This window comes from Lipophrys pholis (genome assembly GCF_963383615.2).
Source record: "Lipophrys pholis genome assembly, chromosome: 20".
NCBI lineage: Eukaryota > Metazoa > Chordata > Actinopteri > Blenniiformes > Blenniidae > Lipophrys > Lipophrys pholis.
This window is the reverse complement of record NC_137648.1, coordinates 24687476-24708886: the sequence shown is the minus strand read 5'-3', so window position 1 is coordinate 24708886 and position 21411 is coordinate 24687476. Positions and strand designations below refer to the sequence as shown.

Sequence of the window (21411 nt, the reverse complement as noted above, 5' to 3'; positions counted from 1 at the left end):
TTAAATTGTTCATGTTTTTGAAGAAGTGTCTGCTCGTCCATCACGTCAGATGCTCTACAGGATACTCCATGTTTGAGATTGGTCAGACGCTGCGAACCCCGCCTGTTTCATTTAACACACACTGATCAAGATTAGACGATTCTGGGTTGAACTAACGAGTGTATGACCAGCTTCGTAGTACCACCTATCAAGGATTGCTCATGTCTGGATTTGTCAATCCAGATAAAGGAGAGATATCCTGGGTATGTTAATTCAGGAGTGGCATTGCCTTCCTCTACCTGGCCTCTCGGATGTAAAGTGAAGGGTGATTGGTTTCTGTGGCTTTCCCAGCAGTACTGAGGAGGAGGAATTCTTTCTAAACAAACACCTTCTAGTTGCATTTTATGGATCCATGTATGTTTCTGGTTAAAGTGAGAGAGACTTGCTTCCTGTTTAACTGGTTTCTGTTTGTTTTTTGGTTTTCAGAAAACAGTAGTGTCTTCAGTTGACAAGGTGGGTTCTCAGCTTGGTTTGCCACATTTTCATTGAAGTTATTTCCACTTGTAGAAATTGAAAATAAGACTATTGTTAATAAAATCAATTGTTTGCACTTGGTTACGCTGGACGCTTGAGACCTCGAGGGACGGCCCTCCAATATGGGGCATAACATGAAGCTCCAACTGTGTTAACTCCATCTGCTCGGTCTGACTGGTACAAGTACAGCTGGGGAGAGTTCTGCCTTCGTTGGCAACACTCAAACTCACTCAGGTAACCGCCAAGACACATACTCTACTTGCAATGACTACACACTGAAGCTGCTGCCCTGCATCTTCTTTTGAATGACCAACACACCTGCCTGTAGGAGTACTTTATTGGGCGTCGGTAAAAACATTCATTGGTTGGTTGATTTTGATCCAAAAAGAAAACAATAAAAAGATGATTAAAATGTGTTTTGTGAAACTATCTGACAGAAATGAATCATTCACTGGAGAAAAGAATAGTGGTGAACATTACAGTTAAACTACTGACCTTTGCCATCCTCCTCAGCCAGTCTTCCCAGAATCTCTTCACTGGACTCCTTTCTACAGCACAACTTGAAGAACTCTGTTAGAAAGTCACCTGTACGGGAGGAGAAGTACAGGTACATCTCAAAAAATGAGAATATCATGAAAATGTTCACCAGTTCATCAGAAAGTCAAACCCATATATGATCGAGGCTCATGACAGTGAAATATTTAAGCCTTTATCTCTAGAAATGTTGATGATTATGACTTACAGAGAGTGAAAACCCAAAATTCAGTGTCTCAGAAAATGAGAATATTACCTCAGATCAAGAAAAAAAGGATATTTTAAACAAACTGTAGGTCTTGTGAAAAGTCTGTTCATCCCTCTGGTTGCTCCTTTAGCATGAAGTACTGCGTCTCAGCGGCGTGGCCTGGAGGCCATCACCCTGTGGTACTGCTCATTTTTACACAAGATTCTCATTTTCTGAGACACTGAATTTTGGGTTTTCACTCTGTAAGTCATCATCATCATCATCATCATCATCATCATTTCAAGAAGTAAAGGCTTAAATATTTCACTCTGTGTGTCAGGAGTCTATATCATATATAGGTTTGACTTTCTGAAATGAGTGACAGCAAATATTGTACATTTTCATGATATTCTCATTTTGTAAGGTGTACCTGTATAGGTTAAAGCCATCCAACAATATTTGGAATAATAAGTTCATACATAAGTGGGCCCCACTGAGATCAATGACAGTTTTACAGTGGCTCCTTAAGCAGTTTTCAATTGTTCAGAAAGAAAAGTGTTCTCAGGTTTGGCTGACGTTGCCAGAAAATGCATTACTCAAGAGAAACTCATCACAGTAGTTATTTTGTGGGTACTCTCTAGACAACTGGAAACTGTTCATGCAGATTTGTGTGAAAATGTTCCCTACTTGGAAGAAAGAAAAGGTTTTGCAGAAGTAAGGAACATGTGAAGTGTTCCAGCTGCCACTCCCATCCCAAACATCAAGGACCTGACTGGGCTATCATCCTGACTGGTGCTGACGTAGCGCCCTGGCTTACTCCGGCATGTTTCGGTGACAAAAGGAAAACTTCCACGGGACGCCAGTGTAACAAATGGAAAACATAATCTTTAATCCACGGCTTGTTAATCAAAATTACAGGATGTTTCTAAAACTTAAATCCTCCTAATCAAACTTCTATCATGCGTGTGGCTCCGTCGTTGAGTTTGTCCACAGCTGAAGACATTCACTTCCACACGATATCCCCGCATGCAGTTCTGTCGTCTCCTTAAAGTGACACAAACCTTTTCACATACACGGCTGACAATTACCAAAATACTTTCCAAATAAACACAAATAATATTAAATGAATCTTAGCTGACCTTTAACAACTTTCTATGAACTTATTTATTCAATAAACAGAAACTTTCAAACCAAATAGGCACTATACTTCACTGAACCTTAACTAGGCTCCCACACATACACCCAAACTATTCCCTCAAATTGTGCATTTCTTTGAACTAACTTAGAATATCTCACATCATTAAACAGCACACCTTCTCTGTTGTAAGGTCTGGGAATGGAAACAAGCACTGACATCCATTATTCCATCTTCTGAAAGTCACATTCAAATGAAACAGCAAACAACAACAACAACAGCAAACAACAACAGCAAACAACAACAACGCCAAAACAAATGCATGACGGTTGGCTTTAGAACCTGGTTTATGACGAGAACAAAATGCTCTGCTCATGGGTAGAAATGTCGTTGGGCTTACTTTCATTTCAGAACCACAACCTGCTAAAACGTTGTTCCGGCACAATGGAATCAGTCCAATCCCACCTACCGAATAAGCACTGAGGGTTGTCAGCTGTCCGGACTCGAACCGACCAATGAGGAGCTTGGAGAGGGTCAAGGTCACTGTGGGATGACAGGAAGGGAAAACAATTGAAACCTAACTGTGAGAATGATCACTCTTTTGACTTGACCAAGTGACATTTGTTTGGTGTATTTGAAACGACAACTTCAACATCATCACCTCATAAATGTGGTCACTCAAGCTGCCAGTAAATTCTAAATGTAAACTCTTACATATTACTACTAGAACTACAGACACTGTTCTGTATGGACAGAAAGATACCAGCCTGACAAATATCAGGGCTTAACATTGAAATACAAAGTTTTACTTCCTGAGGTTTAATGGAAACCTATAAGTTTGTGTAAAGTATGAATCCCACCAATATAAACATTGTAAAATGTTCCTGGAATTGATTTTTGAATAAACTTGATATTATTTGACTCCAATTAAAAATGACTAAACAAACATAATAAGATTTCACAAATACTTTTTACAGTTTAACTTCTTTCCATGAGAGTATCCATGTAGGTTCTGACATAGTACTGAAACATTTACACATTTAGCCTATCACAGTTCATTGACATATTTAATTTATTTACACATTAACAGTCATGTTGAAAACACTGTGTGTATTATATACAAGTACTGCATTAATGATTTAAAGGGAAGAATTTAATTCTTGTGCATACTAGAGGATTAATGACTAGTTTTAGACAGAAAATACATTGTAGTATCATAATTAACTGGTAGTATTCAGTGACTAGAGTACACCGATAAAAAGACACAAACTGGTGCATGACAGAGTGCAGTACTGTAGTACACAAACTGACAAACTGTGGATCCAGTTTGTCACTAAAATATTTAGAAAACAAGTATTGAAGTATAATTCATGAACATTGAGAAGTTCTTATTCCAGGAGTGTGATGGAGGAACAGCTTCAGGAACCTGCTCATCCCTACGCTGCAGTAGGGAAGCACCGAGCACGTTTCTTCACTTCTGATCTGATCCTGATCCTCAATTGGTTTTTCTGCCGATACGATCCTGATACCAGAACTCTGTTTGCTTTAATATTGTTATTATCATTATTGTTTATATTATATGAGGCTGTAATAAACTCCTCTCTACAGTAAAGTATGAAATGTACTAATGTATACATGTATTCTCTCTAAAGACAACTTGAGGTTAGTATCAGGACAGAAAAGGAAGCAGTACAAAGTATTTTAGTTCCATGTGGACAATGTGGGGGTCTGCGTGACGTCATCATCTCATAATAAACTAGTTCTACCTTTAGAACCTCAGAATGACTTTATTAATCCCTGGGGAAACTCTTGAGCAAGGCAGCAGCAACACAATGTTTCCAGCTCTAACGCAGCTCCAACCATTGGGACTATTTTCAGGGAGTTTAGCGTGGAGGAGGACGCAGCTTCATGGAGGTGTGAATCTCCTGCTGACAGCCTGGAGGAGCTGCTGCTCATTGTTCTGATGTCAGAGCTGTTCTCCTCCCAGAGCTGGAGTTTGAAAACGCTGACGTCTGGCTGCAGAGCGCCGCCCGATCCCGGATCCCGGGATTTCGGATCCCGATCCCGGATCGGATCGGCCCTGTCCCTAAAAACCACGAGCCCGTTCGGGCAAGGTGGGCAGATGAGTCACTTGCCCGAGCAAAACTTTTACTAGCCCCGGACGTTTGGACAGTCCTTAATGTGGAGCCCTGGATATGCACCCCTGTAAAACACAGGATTTACAATAACGTTGACCAACTAATGCAAAAAAGACGATATATTGAGTAAAACAAAAGGCAAAGCAAAGAGAATTAAATGGTACAGGAATGTAAAAAAAGATATCCTAAACAATCGTAGTAAGACTGCTCAGAAGAGTTAGCATAGCGGCCTGCTGGAGGGCGGAGCCTGTCTCCACTCAGGTCCAGTTTGAACCAGGAAAGGAGTGTGTGGCAGGACTACAAGAGAACAGGGGAGAGCAGTACGACCTAAACATCTTTCTTCATGGTAGTATAAAAACTGCTATATAAATGAACTTCTTAGTACTTTTGTTTGTATTTTTTGTTCTCATACACCAGTTAGATGCCAAATTAACAAAACGAATGAATTGACTGACCAATCAGTGAAAAGTGACGGGATGAGGAAATCCCTCTGATGTGTCCTGTCGTCTCAATCCTGAGACCAAGATGAGCATCAGAACGTCTGGTTCTGATTCTGTTCCTTTAAGTCAGAGATCAGAGGTGAAGAACACTCCTCCACCCAATCCTCCACTCTTCTACTCGCAGTACTATCAGACAGTAAAACTTGCTTTAAGGTGTTTCCACGTCAGCACCAGGAGTTCCTGAGTTCCTTCCTGACGTTCTTAATGTGACCTGATGCATCTGAAGATGGTTCTGGAATGGGCCTGACGTTCCTCATGTTCCTGGAACTTCTTTTTGGCTCCAATGAATCTTCAAGAAGATCAAGAACCACCTGTACTGGTGAAGTGTGTAACTGAGCTTGTGGATTAGTAGTGATGTGTTGATGTGTTCTACAGAGTGTCAGCATTCGCTCCCTGCAGCATCCTCCTCTCTGATCAACTCCATGGAGGTTCTCTGAATGCTGAGCGCTCTGGAGTGTGTCCACTGCTCAGTAGCTGCTGGGAGAAGAACTGGGGGGGTGGAGTCACATGTTTATAAACTCAGTTGCAAACACCCGCCTCCACCAGACGCACCTGAGACGCTGATTCTCATTTCCTCTGGTGCCTCATTCCCCGATTGAGCCCTGGGCGGCTGCCCACATCTCTCATAGCAGAATCCACAACTGAACAGAACAAATTCTCCTGACGAGACGCAACGGTGCAGAGCAGCCCGCCGCAGAGCAGCCCGCCGCAGAGCAGCCCGCCGCAGAGCAGCCCGCCGCAGAGCAGCCCGCCGCAGAGCAGCCCGCCGCAGTCTCTCTCTCTCTCTCTCTCTCTCTCTCTCTGTGTTGTTGTCACAGTTACGTGATGAAACAGTCTATGACTTTGCAAGATCAAACAGTTACTACTGGAAATGACTACAATCTCAACATAAAGTCAATTTTAATGAAACATTCTGCTGCAAAATACAGTCATGGACGAAAGTATTGGCACCCCGGGATTGTTTTCGGAAAATACACCAGGTCTCTCAATTCCAAATGTTCTTGGTATACACGGGTTTATTTCCTTGATGTGCATTGGAGAAACATGAAAAAGCCAAAATTCACATAATTTTACAAAAAACTCAAAAAATGGGACAGACAGAATTGTTGGCACCGTCAACTCAACATTTGTTCGCAAACCCTTTGGAATAAATAACAAATCAATCACTTCCTATCACCATCAACAAGCTTCTTACACGTCTCAGATGGAATGTTCCAAGTCTCTCAGGTTTGAAGGGTCCCTTCTTACAACAGCAACTTTGAGATCTCTGCAGTTAATTTTCCTAATGACAAATGTTTAATATTTGATGTTAACCCATCAAATATTAAAAGTTTGACTCTCCATTCATTACTCGGAGCACAGAGGCTTTTTTCTTTCTAGCTTTCTCCAACAACCAATCAGCTTTCAGCAAACTGCATAAAACATAGCAACAGGGTTGACCACACCTCCTCACTGAGGAACATCCACATGATGAAAAAACAATCTTTGTCCTCCCTGTCCTTCTCCCAAACCTCCGTCACACCTCACTATGAACACGGCTCAACACGAGGCTTCAGGACATGTAGTACACATGCCAGGCCTTTAGGGGCGCTGTGACTCACCAAACACAACAAAAACACAGAAGAAGACAGACCACATAGAAATTTAGAAGTAGACTTCTGCACATAAACACATAAACCACTGTATATAACTCTAGTTTTATAGGTCTATGGCCCCGCTCCGCCTGCTTCTAGCTTCTGCAGCTCCACCCGAGCTTCTAGTCCCTGATTGTTGTGGTTATTAGGGGACGTAGTGGACCGGGGTGGGGGGAAGGGGGGGGGGGGGGGGGGGGGGGTGATTACATCATCTTTTGTCCACGGATGATCGTCTTTGCCGACTTTGCCGTCCGCACCCCTGGGAGTTGGATGGCACGAGCCGGGGTTTTAGATTTTGCCCACTCTGGGGCCCGTGTTGAAAAGAACTCGTCTTCGGGCTCCTGAACGCCTCATGTGGACGACAGGCCAAAAACAGCTGGTTTAGGTTCACCGGTTTCCTGGTGTGGGAGTGTTTTAACAGACCATAGCAATCAAGACCATGTCAAGACCATGTCACCTCAGTAATGGAGGTAAGTCGGTTTGGTACAGTCGTGGGGAGTTTCTTCTCCAGCATCACCTGTGCCTGTTTTAGTGGGATTACCTATTTCTTTCCTACACTTGATGGAATGCCAGGTTCTAATATGATTATTGTGATAGAAATAAAACTCAATTCAGGTGGAATCTTTTGAACAATGTGAAAGCAAAGCTATCATTACAGCAGACACACGTTGCACACTTTTCAAATGCATCTTACCTGTAGACGTCATTATCCACAACGATGCCCTCCGTCAGGTGATGCCAAGTCGTTGCAAGATGAAGTTCACTAAAACACCCAAAAGCAGAAGTAGCAGACCTTAGTGATCCAAAACGATTTTGCTTTTATTTTGGAGGTTGGCCGCGCTTTTAAAATACGTTAACACCTTTAGTAAAGATATCAGGCACTTCCAAATTAACAAATTGAAAATGACATAAAAACAACACGTGATTTAAAAACAAAGCTTAAAGCCTCAACCTATTACCAACTCTCATCTCACCACCACCAGCAGTTATATTGCGTTTACATATACGGCTTCAATCCTGTCAGAACATGAGTTGATATATCATCACAACAAGTTGAACATCTTCACCTTATTGGTTCTTCACAAGCTCCAAAGGGAAGCTTCCCAAACTCCACCCCTCCGACTTCACCGCCGAAAAGCGTGTCAAAATCTACACACACACAAATTAATTCAGTTATTCTGAAACTCCTACCAATCAAGAAAAGAAGCTGGGACAGCCGGAGACCATTATTACTGTTGGAAAACCAGAAGAAAGTGGATTTTACATGATATGATCCCTTTGATGTTGTTTTTATTAGGATCCAAGACATGATTCTATTGTTCTCTTTTAGTTGTTTCTATAATATTCATAAGGTAGTTTTTATAGTCATCTTCAGCCTCTTTAGTTGTCAGTCTGTGGACATGTCTTTCCTGGTCCCTCTGTGAGCCAAGGATCTGCAACATACTGACTGAAGATTTCTTTAAAGGACAGCTTTTGAATATCTTAAGGAATTTGTCATATGCCTTATTGATGCTATTGTTACGGTATATAATGTCCCAATGTTGTGCCATTAAGTGTGGTTTAAATGTGTTTCAGCTTTCTGTCCTCTCCCATGTATTGTGTGATTATTGTCAAGTTGGACGGTCTTGTAGCTTTTGTCATACGTTGTAAAAACTGGCACTGATGTCACTGACTGTTCTTTATGAATATACTATAATGAGTTTGGCACTGGAAGTAGTTATTCTAGTCAGTCTGGTGATTTTAGGATAGAAGTTCATATTGTACATGGCATTTATGAAATAATGTGTTATTTTGTGATTATTTGGATTTAGCAGACCGAGATTGAAATGAAGAGTTTTGTTAGTTATGATTGGAAATCGGTCCTCTGCCCCGTCTTTAAACGGCTGGCTGGTGTTCAGTATATACAGCTTACTACTGGGTTCTGTTTACCTCTTCGATGGCTTTCTAAAGAGAGGCATTCATGTAGAGCATTCACATCAGCTGACTTACTGTCCAACACTCTGAAGCTTATTTTGTGACCCACAAGATAAGAATGTGTGATTAATGAGACTGAGCAGTGTAACGAGAAGCTAATGCTTACCTGGAGGCTGCTGTGGCCAGGAATACTGCTGCCAATCTTGGAGTATGTAGGTGAAGCGAATGGCAATGGTTATTGGAGGTAGAGGGAACAGAGTACATCCCTGACAAAAAACCAAAAGATGGTAGACAATGAAAAACTAAATATCAAATAGAACCAAACTGGAACGTTTCAGGAGATATTCGCCGTCTGTTGGAGCAGTGACACATCTTTTTTGCAACGTAAACTAAACACTGTATATTAAAATAAGATTATTGTTTTCCAGAGGACAACATGTATCATGAAATGATTGGAAATATACACTCAAAGTTTTGGCCAAAGAAGTTGCAGGTTTGAATCCTAGCCTCCTGAGTTCTCCCTGTATGTTGCAATCTGGTGCCAAATCAAAATATAAAGCTCACCGCTCTGTGTTTCACATGGCAGGCCAACAACCTTTAGAATAGCCAGAACTTTTTCTAAGCTTAGAATATTTATTTTAATCAAAGTATTATTTGCATGACGCTCTGTCATGTTCACCAACACCGAAGAACAATGAATTGGCTAAAGACTTTCAGGATCATTTACATAAAGTAATCTGTGACGAAGCACAATATGCAGCAGTCTGCCTATTTACTTACAATCTTTGACTTGAAAATGTCCAGCAGCCCAGACAGATGGTTGTACTGACTGGGCACCTTGCGCACTTGGACAATCTCAAAGTCAGTGCGAACACCGAGTCCTTGGCACTCGCCCACGTACATCCGACGCCACTTCTGTTGGATCTGGACAAACATGGGAACCTTACTGGAAGAAAAGGAGAAACGTTAGAACAGCACTAAAGAGGTTTGCATTTCATAACTTCATTCACAATAGGGTTGCACAATAAATGGTTAAAGAAGCTGCAATCTCAATTCACACACACACCAGATCTTGTTTCTCTACACAGCAATTCTGAAGCATTTTATATCACGAGCCTCATCGCAAACAAGCAAACAAGGTAACAAGGTAACAAGGTAACAAGGTAACAAGGTAACAAGGTAACAAGGTAACAAGGCTTAAAAAGCCTCCCTCCCAAAACGGTCCCAAAAAAGGTTTGCATTTGGTGGCGTGGAAGTACTTTGAATATAATCCAGAGGATAACAAGCAGTGTGAGTAGCATTGTACAGTGAGCTTTGTCCTGGTTGCAGCACCACAAGTTTCTACGATCATCTTAAACATCACCATGTAGTACAGCATGATAACGCAGGGAAGAGCAAGAAACAACAAGACGCCAATAACTGGAAGCTTGATGTGCATATGATACGGTTGGGGTGGGCCATATGGCAAAAATATCATATCACAATATTTTTGTTAGGGACGTCCCCGTCACACTTTTTGGCCCCGATACGATCCGATTTTTCCGAATTGAGTATCGGCCGGCCGATACCGATACTTTCCCGATCCGATACTCACATTACTATTGCAAAGATACTCAGTAGTGTATTTTTGGAGCGACTAAGATGTCTGGAGCTAAAAGCACTATTGGCAGAAGCTTTGTTTACCTAGAACTTATTGTAAAACTCACTGATTGAATCAAAATTCTTCTCAGAACAACTTAAACATAAATACTCTCAGGCTCCAAAGTAACTTCTTTGTGTATTAAATTCCAGTTTCCCTTAAAGCAGTATGAGAGGTTTGACCTGAATGTCACAAACATTTACATTTCAATGTGAATTATAAACACTTCATTCTACTTCAAAGTGGTAAAACCTGTTTGACTAAAGTACTCTGAACATAGTACTCTCAAAAACTTATTGAGAATATCCCAGTCTCCCTTCAAACCAGAGGAACCTTCTGGGTTCTTGTTTCACCATATCGCTCAACCTGAGGGGACTGATCCTTTATTTTATAATCCTTTATTTTATAATCCTTTATTTTATAATCCTTTATTTTATAATCCTTTATTTTATAATCCTTTATTTTATAATCCTTTATGTTAAAGCTTTTTTTATTGAAGGCTTTTTCGCCCATGAACGCAACATCCACACGCATCATTGTGCGCTCGAATCTCCGCTCCTTCGGCGGTATACCCTCTACCTCTGCCTCCTAACACCTTTCCTAAATCCTTTAGGAAGCATCCTAAAACCTTTCCTACATCCTTTAGGAAGCCTCCTAACGCCTTTCACTAACTCCTTTAGGAAGTCTCATGACACCTTTCACTAACTCCTTTAGGAAGCCTCCTAACACCTTTCACTAACTCCTTTAGGAAGCCTCCTAACACCTTTCCTTCACTCCTTTAGGAAGCCTCCTAACACCTTTCACTAACTCCTTTAGGAAGTCTCCTAACACCTTTCCTTCACTCCTTTAGGAAGCCTCCTAACACCTTTCACTAACTCCTTTAGGAAGCCTCCTAACACCTTTCCTGAACCCGGTGACGTCATCCACGGGGTTAAGGAAAAGTGGATAGGAAAGGAGAAAGGAGGGACTATAAGGAAGCAGCCATGGAAAACAAGCGGGGCTGCAGCCCTCCAGCACCTGAGGCCCTGTTCACACATAAAAACTGGGATATTTCTAGGCGTTCAGGCCTTTACACAGAAACGCAGCTCTGGGTCTCCTAAAGCGCTGATCCCTGTGGAGACGGGCGACGCAGGTTTGCAACAGCAGCACAATCAGTGGGACTCATGTTCACAATGAAAGCTGCTTGTTCTTGTGCTTTAAATGGCACATTCAGGAGGAGCTCCACTTCTTTAGACATTATAGCTGAAAGAACAGGATATACCTTGCGTCATTCGTGACATTGTGTCACAATTGCTTCATGTTTCCCGTTACACTGCCCCCTACAGGTTTGGCATGCTCATAGTAGCTCTGAACCAGGATTAAGATTTTTTAAATATAGAGGGTGAAATACCCAGGTTTTTTTAAGGGTGAGGGTTAGACAGCCCTGCTCTACTTGAATGACCATTTGAAAGTTTTTTGGTTTCATTAAAGTTCATCAGTGCAATAAACATTTTGTGGGGGAATAAATTGTGCCAGAGAATTGTGATCTGAATTTTAAGCAAAAAAACAAACAAAACATGATTCATATTTTTTCCAATATTGTGCATCCCTATCCGATAATGTAATTAGTAAGAAGACAGAGACAGAGAGGATTTATGTCAGCTTCTGTATATGACATTAAAAGCAGCAACAATGTTTGCCAAATTATTTACTGAACTTAGCTAATTGTAATTCTATGTATGTTTAAAGCAAACATTCATATGATTAAATTTTAATGTTAAGACCTATTTTCAGTTTCACTTAGTATTAGTATTGCAGCCTGTGCTTGGTCTTGATTCTTTAAGTGTTTTTCTCCTGTGTTATGTCTCATACAGGCACATAATGAAGAAAACTCACCAGCCACTATTTCCCAGGGAAATAGAAATGGAGCTGAGAAGCAGGTTGCATTTGGACTCGCTGATAATGGCCTCACAGTTTGTTCCAGGGGTGATGACAAGAAATTCTCGTAAGCCATACCTGCCAAAACACACAGTCAATACTTCAACATGAAAGGCAGAGCAAAACCTGAATTACTTAAAGGAGTCATATCCTCCAGCGTTTCCCCTCCTCCTCCTGTTCTCCTCCTCCTGTTCTCCTCCTCCTCCTGTTCCCCTCCTCCTCCTGTTCTCCTCCTCCTGTTTTCCTCCGCCTCCTCCTCCTGTTCTCCTCCTCCTCCTCCTCCTGTTCCCCTCCTCCTCCTGTTCTCCTCCTCCTCCTCCTCCTGTTCCCCTCCTCCTCCTGTTCTCCTCCTCCTCCTGTTCTCCTCCTCCTCCTCCTCCTCCTATTCTCCTCCTCCTCCTCCTCCTGTTCCCCTCCTCCTCCTCCTCCTCCTCCTGTTCTCCTCCTCCTCCTGTTCTCCTCCTCCTCTTCTCCTTCTCTTCCTCCTCCTCCTCCTATTCTCCTCCTCCTCCTCCTGTTCCCCTCCTCCTCCTCCTCCTCCTGTTCCCCTCCTCCTCCTCCTCCTGTTCCCCTCCTCCTCCTGTTCTCCTCCTCCTCCTCCTCCTGTTCTCCTCCTCCTCTTCTCCTTCTCCTCCTCCTCCTCCTGTTCCCCTCCTCCTCCTCCTCCTGTTCTCCTCCTCCTCCTCCTGTTCTCCTCCTCCTCATCCTCCTGTTCTCCTTCTCCTCCTCCTCCTGTTCTCCTCCTCCTCCTCCTGTTCCCCTCCTCCTCCTCCTCCTGTTCTCCTCCTCCTCCTGTTCTCCTCCTCCTCCTCCTCCTCCTCTTCTCCTTCTCCTCCTCCTCCTCTTCTCCTTCTCCTCCTCCTCCTCCTCCTGTTCTCCTCCTCCTCCTGTTCTCCTCCTCCTCCTCCTCCTGTTCTCCTTCTCCTCCTCCTCCTCCTCCTGTTCTCCTCCTCCTCCTCCTGTTCTCCTCCTCCTCCTCCTCCTTCTCCTCCTCCTCCTCCTCCTGTTCTCCTCCTCCTGTTCTCCGCCTCCTCCTCCTCCTCCTCCTCCTGTTCTCCTCCTCCTCCTCCTGTTCTCCTCCTCCTCCTGGTCTGGTCGCTCCAGAAAGCTTCAGTATTCTAAGGTTCTAGCTCCTCCTTGATTTTCCTCACTTGAATATTGGATCATAGGAGCTGCATTCAGAATCTGCTGTGTCTGAGTGAGCTGGACTGGCTCCGCCCACACATGCCCATCTTGGGAAGAGGAGGAAGTACTTCCTCTCGTGGTGCCATGTTTACATTCCATCCATCGCTGTCACGGAGAAACGCTGTTTCACCAAACCAATTTAAAACAACATGTGGACCAGAAGGAGACGCTCCTGAAGAAGTTCAGACTCTGCGGCTGCAGCAGAACGTTTCAGAAGGTTAGTGAAACGTACCGAGTGTCTGAATATGGTTATTAGTTTGGTCGCGTTGTTGGTTACTACCAAGTAGTACACTTGGTAGTACACTACTGCCTGCTAACTGTAGGGTAACCGTTAAGGTTTTTATATTACACTGAATTTATTCAGTATATCATTAATCTTTGGAAGTGTAAGTCATCTCTGAGTTTGGAACATTTGAAAACACTGCATTCCTCTGTAAACTATACTGCTGTCTACTTTTTAAATTCAATCAGCTTTTTGTTTGAATGTGGATGAAATGTTCACTGTTTCTTGGATAGGTGCTCCTGTACAAACTGTGTCACCGTGCCCACAGCAGCTGAGAACATCTGCTGCTTGCAGATACCACAGGGAGCAATCTCATAGCTGAACTCAAGAATAATTTGGGCAGGTTCAGGTGATTGGTGTGCTGCTGCTGTCAAACCGGGTGAAGGTGTTGAGTTGTTCAGCAAAGGAGGCGGAGTCTGGGCAGTTGACCACAGCAGGTTTTGGAGCTCTGGCCATCATGATGTTAACCCCTGCCAATGCCTCTCTTGCATTTCCAGATGTCCCTTTCTGCTCCTCTATACTAAACTCCACTCTGTAGTTGACCATCCTTCTGAACTCCTTCTCCAGCTCCCTCCCTCTGAGCTCGTCCCCTTGGAAGACGCCCTTTTTCTTTTGGACCAGGCAGATTTTCATGTCCGTCGTCACCCATTTCTTATTGTTTGGATGTATTATTATTTCTTTGGTGGGAGTGACAGTGTCCTCACAAAATCAAATAGAAGATGTCAGCACATGTGTCAGCATGTTAAAATCATTATCACAGTCATTCAGAAACAAGTCCCAGTCTAAGTTCAAAACAGCCTTAGGGTTAGGGGTTAGGGGTTAGGTCATTATTCCAGACGGTGGTGGACTTCCTGAAGGATTTGTCTGTTTTCAGTTGTGATCTGTATTTTGACATTGTGGTCAGAGTGTCCGAGGGGTGGGCGGGGCTTTGAGATATATGCACCAGGGATGTTGCCGTAGCATAAGTCCAATGTTTTGTGCAGTCCGGTGGGACTTGTGACCTATTGCTCCAGACTGGGCAGATATGTGGTGGTGTCACACCCATTAACCTCCCAGTAGAAACACTGGCTGCTCTCCAGTCCACTGACACCTCTGTGGTAGCAGGCAGGTATGTGCTCAGCAGCTCGATTTAAATCAGGACCTGGTACATAAACCAAAATCATGGAGGAGGTAGTGTGTTGTGAAGGACACAGTCCTCACTCCCTAGTTTTTGTGTTGTGAAGGACACAGTCCTCACTCCCTAGTGTTGTGAAGGACACAGTCCTCACTCCCTAGTGTTGTGAAGGACACAGTCCTCACTCCCTAGTGTTGTGAAGGACACAGTCCTCACTCCCTAGTGTTGTGAAGGACACAGTCCTCACTCCCTAGTGTTTGCAGCACTCGGTCCCTCTCACAGTAAAGTTCGTTGCCCTCTTGTTGTTGCCAACCATCCAGACTCCGCCTCCAACTGAAAAGTGAAAGCGAATGATGCTGAAATCCTCCAAATCAAAGTTTGAATCATCAACCAACCACGTCTCTGTGAACCACGAAAAGACTGGTTTGGCAGTAGTCCAGTTGGTCCCGGATCAGGGTGGAACGTTCCTGGCTTTTATTCCGTAGCCATCGCACATTGGACAGGGTTCTGGCAGGTACAGGGAGTCGTCTTCCTCTCCTCCTCAGTCTGGTTCTTTTCCCTCCTCTCCACCCTCTTTTCCTTCGTATTGGCTTCCGCCTGTGTCCACCAAGTAGCTCCAGAGGCCCGTTGTCAGTGTTTAGGGAAGTCCCCGCAGGTTTTTATTTTTACATGGATCAGAATGTTTCATTAAAATTGACTTTATGTTGAGATTGTCCTCATTTTCAGTACCAATTGTTTGTAGGTGGTGATTGGTGAAACGGTCTGCAAGATCAATCAGCACCACAAAAAAGCTCAACTTTAAAGGTTCTAACAGTATTTTACCTGTCCAGCACACTCAAAATGAAACTGGACTGGATGTGGCTTCTCAAGTCAAATTTTATTTAGCATTTATATATTTTTTGAATACATTTTTGTATATCTTATATACATGTACTGTATGTCTACACATGTCTACAGTAGAACCTGTGAGGACCCGGTCAGAGCTCCACCCTGTACAGGACACGTCACTGTCCACCGACACATATTTACCTGTTAACTCACCTTAATGAGGACAACCTGCTGACGAGGACAACAGACAGGTTCTCCTGGTAAGTTTCAAACTGAGCGACACTGAAACGGTAAAACTACTTGGGCTGGACCTGATTATTGGAATGTTCAGACGTGGCGTCAGGAGGTTAGATTGAGAGGAGAATCATCGCTGCTTCCTGGAGCTGCTTGGTAGGAACACATGACTAAACTCAGAAAAGGATTCAGACACATATTTCATTCTGAAAGGTCCCGCTGCAGCCTCAGTCTGGACTTCTTCAGGAGCTTCTCCTTCTGTGTCAGATTCTGGTTCAAAATTGGCACATGGTACTTCCTCCTCTTCCCAAGTTGGTGGAGGTGGAACCTGAGACAGCACTTCTCAATACAGCTCATAGGATCGACTATTCAAGTGGATGGACATTTAAAAAAATGCTGAATTTGGGGCAATAATCTTTGAATTCAATGCTTTTGGACATAAGAGACTTTTGTGAAATTGTTGAAAACGGTATAATATGGGGCCTTTAAATGATAGAAGGTGTGACTGGACTCACCATCTGACCAGGCAGTGGGCTCGAGGAGGGAAGTCGTTGTTCATACACAATAGGTCCTGCATTGCCACGGGTAAGGTATCTGATTTTGAGAGAAAATGTTTATAAATGGTCATTGTATCTTCATTACTACTATCAGACAAATCTGATTACAAAACAATGGGAACAAAAGGAATTTACAAGTAATTTCAGTTTATTATCCAAGTGGAGAAAATGACCTTAGAATTACTGAATTGAAGTTAAATAAATGTTGTTCAATCTGTATTTCCTAACCAATCTGGTAATACATTGCAATAGAATTAGGAGCTGTTCTACAGACCCTAAAAGACTTGCAGCTGGGACTACAGCTGAAAGAGGTCGTACAAAGTTTGGACTTGTCACTGTCATTGTCCCTCCACGTCACGTTGAGTTGGGGGATCACATAAACTCCAGTAAAATGCATTCACATTCGTAAAGTGAGCAAATGGCTGGCCAAAGTGTTCATGTCCCACAGCTTTGACCACTGTCAGTTTAGGAACAACCAGTTGTCCTTTTTGGGTTGAGACGGGTGGGGGTGTTGAAGAGAACCAAAACAGTAACTTGTGATCTAACTTAAGTTACTTTTAATAGCAAGTAATCAGTAAAGTAAGAAAGTGACTTTTTAAACCAGAGGTCTTTTTCAAGGTAACTGTGGCAGCACTGGTCATCAACACAAACAGTGCTCCTCTTCACCCTGGGGGTGAGGTAGACGATGTGCTCCCAGCTCATTTTGTCTTTGTAGCAGCAGGTCCATGAGCAGCCGACTGCACCACCAGGGACCCGCTGCAGCAGCAAAGACATCACTGCAGCCTTCACTGGTCTCCTGCTCATCATACTACACTTGGTTTGAAATTGATATATAGTTTGTAGTATCGGTCTTCTGGGAATGGGTGAATGTGATTAACGACGTAAAGCCCTTAGGCATGAGCAACAGAAACAACAGGATTTGTTAAGACAAACATACTGATTGTGAGTGTGAAGATCTTGGCTCATTCAGAGATGATACTACCTTCCTCCAGCTTGTCTTTTCCATCGTAGTCCTCACACGTTTGTTTAAGAAAGTAGTGAGTTATATGAAACTTAAAGTCAGCAAAATTAATATCCTGAGACTTCTCTCCCCAGGAACCATTAGTGTATTCACCCTGTGAAGAATATACCACCATGAGGGAATATGAAGGCAGACAGGCTTCAGCGGAACATTCAAAGAATAATACAATCCAAATACCTTTTCCAGAGGCTTCGCAGGAACAGAGTCACCAGTCAACTTCCAGTCACTGATCACTTCTTCTACTTTCGCCATGAACCTTCAAGAGGATAAATGAGAACAGCCGTTTATTGGGGAGTGGCACTGACAGATTAAATTAGAGAGGCTTTAGTACTGTTTACAAGGAAATTACTTCAAGTGAAGTGTTTTGGGATCTGTTCTGTGCTTGGAGTCACTGAAAACACAACTTTTAGTAAACAGCTTCTAAGGTGTCCATTTTTGAAGACGCTCTGGCTCGGTGGCTGTGTAGACGGCAGAAACGCTGCCACAGCGTATGTGCTCCCTGGTACCACTAAATAGTGGTACCAGGCACATGCATGAGTAGATGAACAACGCCGGCCTCCAGAGTGTCATGACTCCCAGTCCACATTCTCTAGGGGCTTTGTTCGCCAAAGAAATTATATACATTTACTTTTAATAGTTTGACTGGTCCTGTGACTTATAGTCAGGAGCAACTTATATATCAAAATATTCAACACGTATTACCCAGTATAGATATCAGCTGGTGAGCTTAGCAACCTCCCATTTGATATGGCCACAGGCTGAAGTGTTGCAGAGAAAGAACAGAAGAGTGTGAATAAGTGTGACTCCAGTGAGACCTGGTCAGGAGAAATGGTGCTGGCATGTTGAGGAGACAGACCAAACTTCAAACTGATGGTCATTTTACTCTGCCAGACACTGCATAACTTGCCTTTCCAGATTAAATGTCTGTTCTTGGTCAAGGCTTTTGTGAAATAAATTTCCAAAATAATGCAACTTTTAGTCTTGGATAGTTTTTCCTCTTCACACTGAAACGGACCTCCCGCGTCTTCAGGCTTTCCACACTGACATTTTAACAATCTTAGTCCCAGCCTCTCACACGGCACAAGAAGAAATTCAATAATCATGTCTGCAGACTGTACGTGGTGGAGGTGGAGGAAGAGGTGGAGGAAGAGGTGGAGGAAGAGGTGGTGGTCAATCGGCGCGTTCATGTAAACACATGAATGGAGCCTCAGCATTGTTATTCTGAGCAGGCTGGATCAACAACAACGGACATAAACTCCCATGATGCACTGCAGCGAGCGGCTCGCTGCAGTGCATCATGGGAGTTTATGTGCGTTGCGTTTTAGATGTAATTATCGGGGGTTATACTAGGTTTGTAGTGTTGGTAATGATTGTGTTGTGTTTTTGTTGCTTTGTTCATGTTAGTTAACTCATCTAGTTTAGTTTGGTTTATTAGTTATGGGTGCCCACCAACCAACCAGCAGTGAAGAGGGTTCTGTGGGGGGTCGGGTCCTGACATGGTGTGCTAGTTAATTGATGGCTGTCAATGTAATATTTTCATATGTATGTGTATCAAATAACTAACCTGTCGCACACCGTTATGTTCTCTGTATTGCTGGGCGGTTTAAGGTACATGAGAGACCAGTGTGTTCTATTGTACTTACAGTTCTCAGTCCATGTCCAACTATGTATTGGTAATAAAAGTAACCTTGCACAGATATGTGATTAATTTAAAGTTCCACACCTGGAGGGACCAATATGCATAGACAAGAGAACCCATGTTCAGAAGAACGTTCATGAGCTTCATTCAAGGTTCCATTCATGTTCAGAAGAACGTTCATGAGCTTCATTCAAGGTTCCATTCATGTTCAGAAGAAATCATTAAAACTGTTAATAATGATGGTTGAGGATTTGTTGTGGAACCCCTGATGCCCCCAGCCTCACCCAGCCTCTGCCTCCAGCGGCCCCCGGGTACACTGAGTTTGAGACCCCTGCCATAAATGAAACAAACTCAATTTCTCCGGCCTGGATACATCACCACATTACAAGGAGGAAAACAAAGACACACAGAGCAGAGTTGTTCTCCTCCAAACAGGCAGGATGGTTCACTCTGCTTCAGCAGCAGAATGAAGGGAGTGAAGCTGAAATCGTTGTCTGCGTGGAGACTCGGGAGGAGCAGCAAAAAGAAGATTATAGCAAAGCCAAGCGCCACTGCTGCCACGGCCCTGGTGTGGGAATGTTCTGGCTACAGAATACTGGCCGGTCCATCAACACCAGCCACTCTGTCAAGTGGTGGCAACGAAAAACGTCAACACATCAAACTGACACGCTCACCTGAAACATCCCCATCCAACCCAGTTTTCACAGCCGGGAGTTCCTATTATCATCTATTGTTTTGGGGGGTGTAGTTTTATATTTGGTTGTTTCTCTGTTTTTAAACAGAGACTGGGTCTATTTTATTGTTTGTGGTTGTCATTTTTATTCAAGTGCAGTTTGTTTGTTTTTTTTAGTTAAATCGTTTAAAAATTCTTAACATTCCAATTACAATGGTAACAAATGAGGAATAAAAGTAGTACTGCATTTGAAAGGGTATATGTACATTTGTGGTTACTTCGGTCTCGATTCTTTTTGACAATAATATCGTTTATCAGCAATAATTTGTAGTTACATATACAGATCACACCAGCTTCAGATTCTACAGTAAGTATTCATTTATTTTCTGGCAGTGTCAAAATCCCAACACATGTGAGTGAGTTAGAAGAGCAGTTTATAAAAAGATGTGGAATAATGTGACCGAGGAGGTAAACAGTGTCAGTATTCAGACTCCTACCGTTCCCACTCCGACGCAGTGGTAAAATCCGTGATCTCGAACACCTCCGTCTCGGGCTGAAAACAACAGGGAGACCCAACATATATTCACTCCAGCTTCTCAGAGAAGTGAAAAGAGAATTTTAAAAAACCAACTCACGTCATTGTCAGTCGCCATTTTGTCGTGTTAGTTTGTCTTCTTCGTGTTTTTCCGGCTTTTTTCGGACCGTAAGCGCTTCAATGTTCACACTGCCCTCTCCTGGTCACAGCTGGTAACCGCATGCCGAGCGGAGCCATCTGGGAGTAAACTGACCATCTGAGTTTCACAATGTAAATCTGAGCAGATTATACTAACAAACAGTTTTAACAGTTTTGAACTTGTGAGAACAAACCACCAGTTTGTTAAATAAAACATTTACTCAATATTCAAGCTCTCAAGGTTGCAGGGGAAGATGCTCCCCTGATTGAGGTAGTTTGTTCAGGAAGACGACCATCACATGGTCTGCTGGCTCCTCCTCTACCTCCTCTGTGAAGACGGTCTTATTGACAACAGTTCCTAGACTGGAGGATTCTGCTGCGTCTGAAAGCTGAATTAGACGAGGAGCAGCTGACGAGCTTCAAGCTTCTGTGACGTGTGATGTTGACCTCTGAGCTCCAGGAAGCTCTGCTGGCTGACCTTTGACCTTCATCAGTCTACATCTGGTTCATTACACTGTTTAAATGTTTTCCAAGTGTTTTTTGAGCATCAAGCACATTTCCTCAACATAACCTATTTGATTATTCATTATTACACCTGGCCTCACTTCTTCCTCCAGAAGGAATTCTAACCAGCAGCTTCCAGTATTCACTCACTGCAGTAAAGACATTTAGTCTGTTTCTCAGATCTCCAGCAGGTGAAACAATAAATAAATAAATAAAGACTGAAGATTAATATTGTGTTCTTACTGATGAAGCTTTAAATGATGTGATAGTATAACGCCCATGGAGTCAAATGGCCACAAATCCCTGTTTGCTTATAAAATATCTGGATAATCTGTGGCTGATATGATTGAAAATTATTTTCACAAGTAAGAGAGTGAAAATAATAATCTATGTACAAAACATAACAAATTAGAGGTTTAAAAAAGAATTGTACAGATCTAATGTAGGGCTGTGTCACTGTTTTCATGAGACCATCCATCCATCCATCCATCCATCCATCCATCCATCCATCCATCCATCCATTCATCCATCCATCCTTCCATCCATCCATCCATCCATCCATCCATCCATCCATCCATCCATCCATCCA

The 21411-nt window shown here is 43.0% G+C and overlaps 1 protein-coding gene across 13 annotated transcripts in view; it reads right to left on the bottom strand.

The window, feature by feature from the left end:
- Window positions 1–20336, bottom strand: part of rab3gap1 (RAB3 GTPase activating protein subunit 1) — a 56950-nt gene extending 36614 nt beyond the window's left edge. For 9 of the 13 annotated variants that reach the window (XR_013936369.1, XR_013936370.1, XR_013936371.1 and 6 more), the window contains exons 1-12: window positions 20281–20336; window positions 20143–20198; window positions 17511–17589; window positions 17295–17427; window positions 16271–16349; window positions 12070–12189; window positions 9336–9501; window positions 8722–8821; window positions 7709–7790; window positions 7336–7404; window positions 2839–2912; window positions 1009–1098 (exon numbers count right to left, since the gene is read on the bottom strand). Coding sequence is in view for 4 of the 13 variants with exons in the window: in XM_080488964.1 (XP_080345090.1) it covers window positions 1009–1098; window positions 2839–2912; window positions 7336–7404; window positions 7709–7790; window positions 8722–8821; window positions 9336–9501; window positions 12070–12189; window positions 16271–16349; window positions 17295–17427; window positions 17511–17589; window positions 20143–20198; window positions 20281–20298 (1066 nt within the window). In the remaining 9 variants the exon portion in view is untranslated. Of the gene's footprint in view, window positions 1–1008; window positions 1099–2838; window positions 2913–7335; window positions 7405–7708; window positions 7791–8721; window positions 8822–9335; window positions 9502–12069; window positions 12190–13262; window positions 13402–16270; window positions 16350–17294; window positions 17428–17510; window positions 17590–20142; window positions 20199–20280 lie in introns of those variants that run through there. The other 4 variants (XR_013936375.1, XR_013936376.1, XM_080488963.1 and 1 more) reach the window with 4 other exon arrangements.
- Window positions 20337–21411: the final 1075 nt, after the last annotated feature.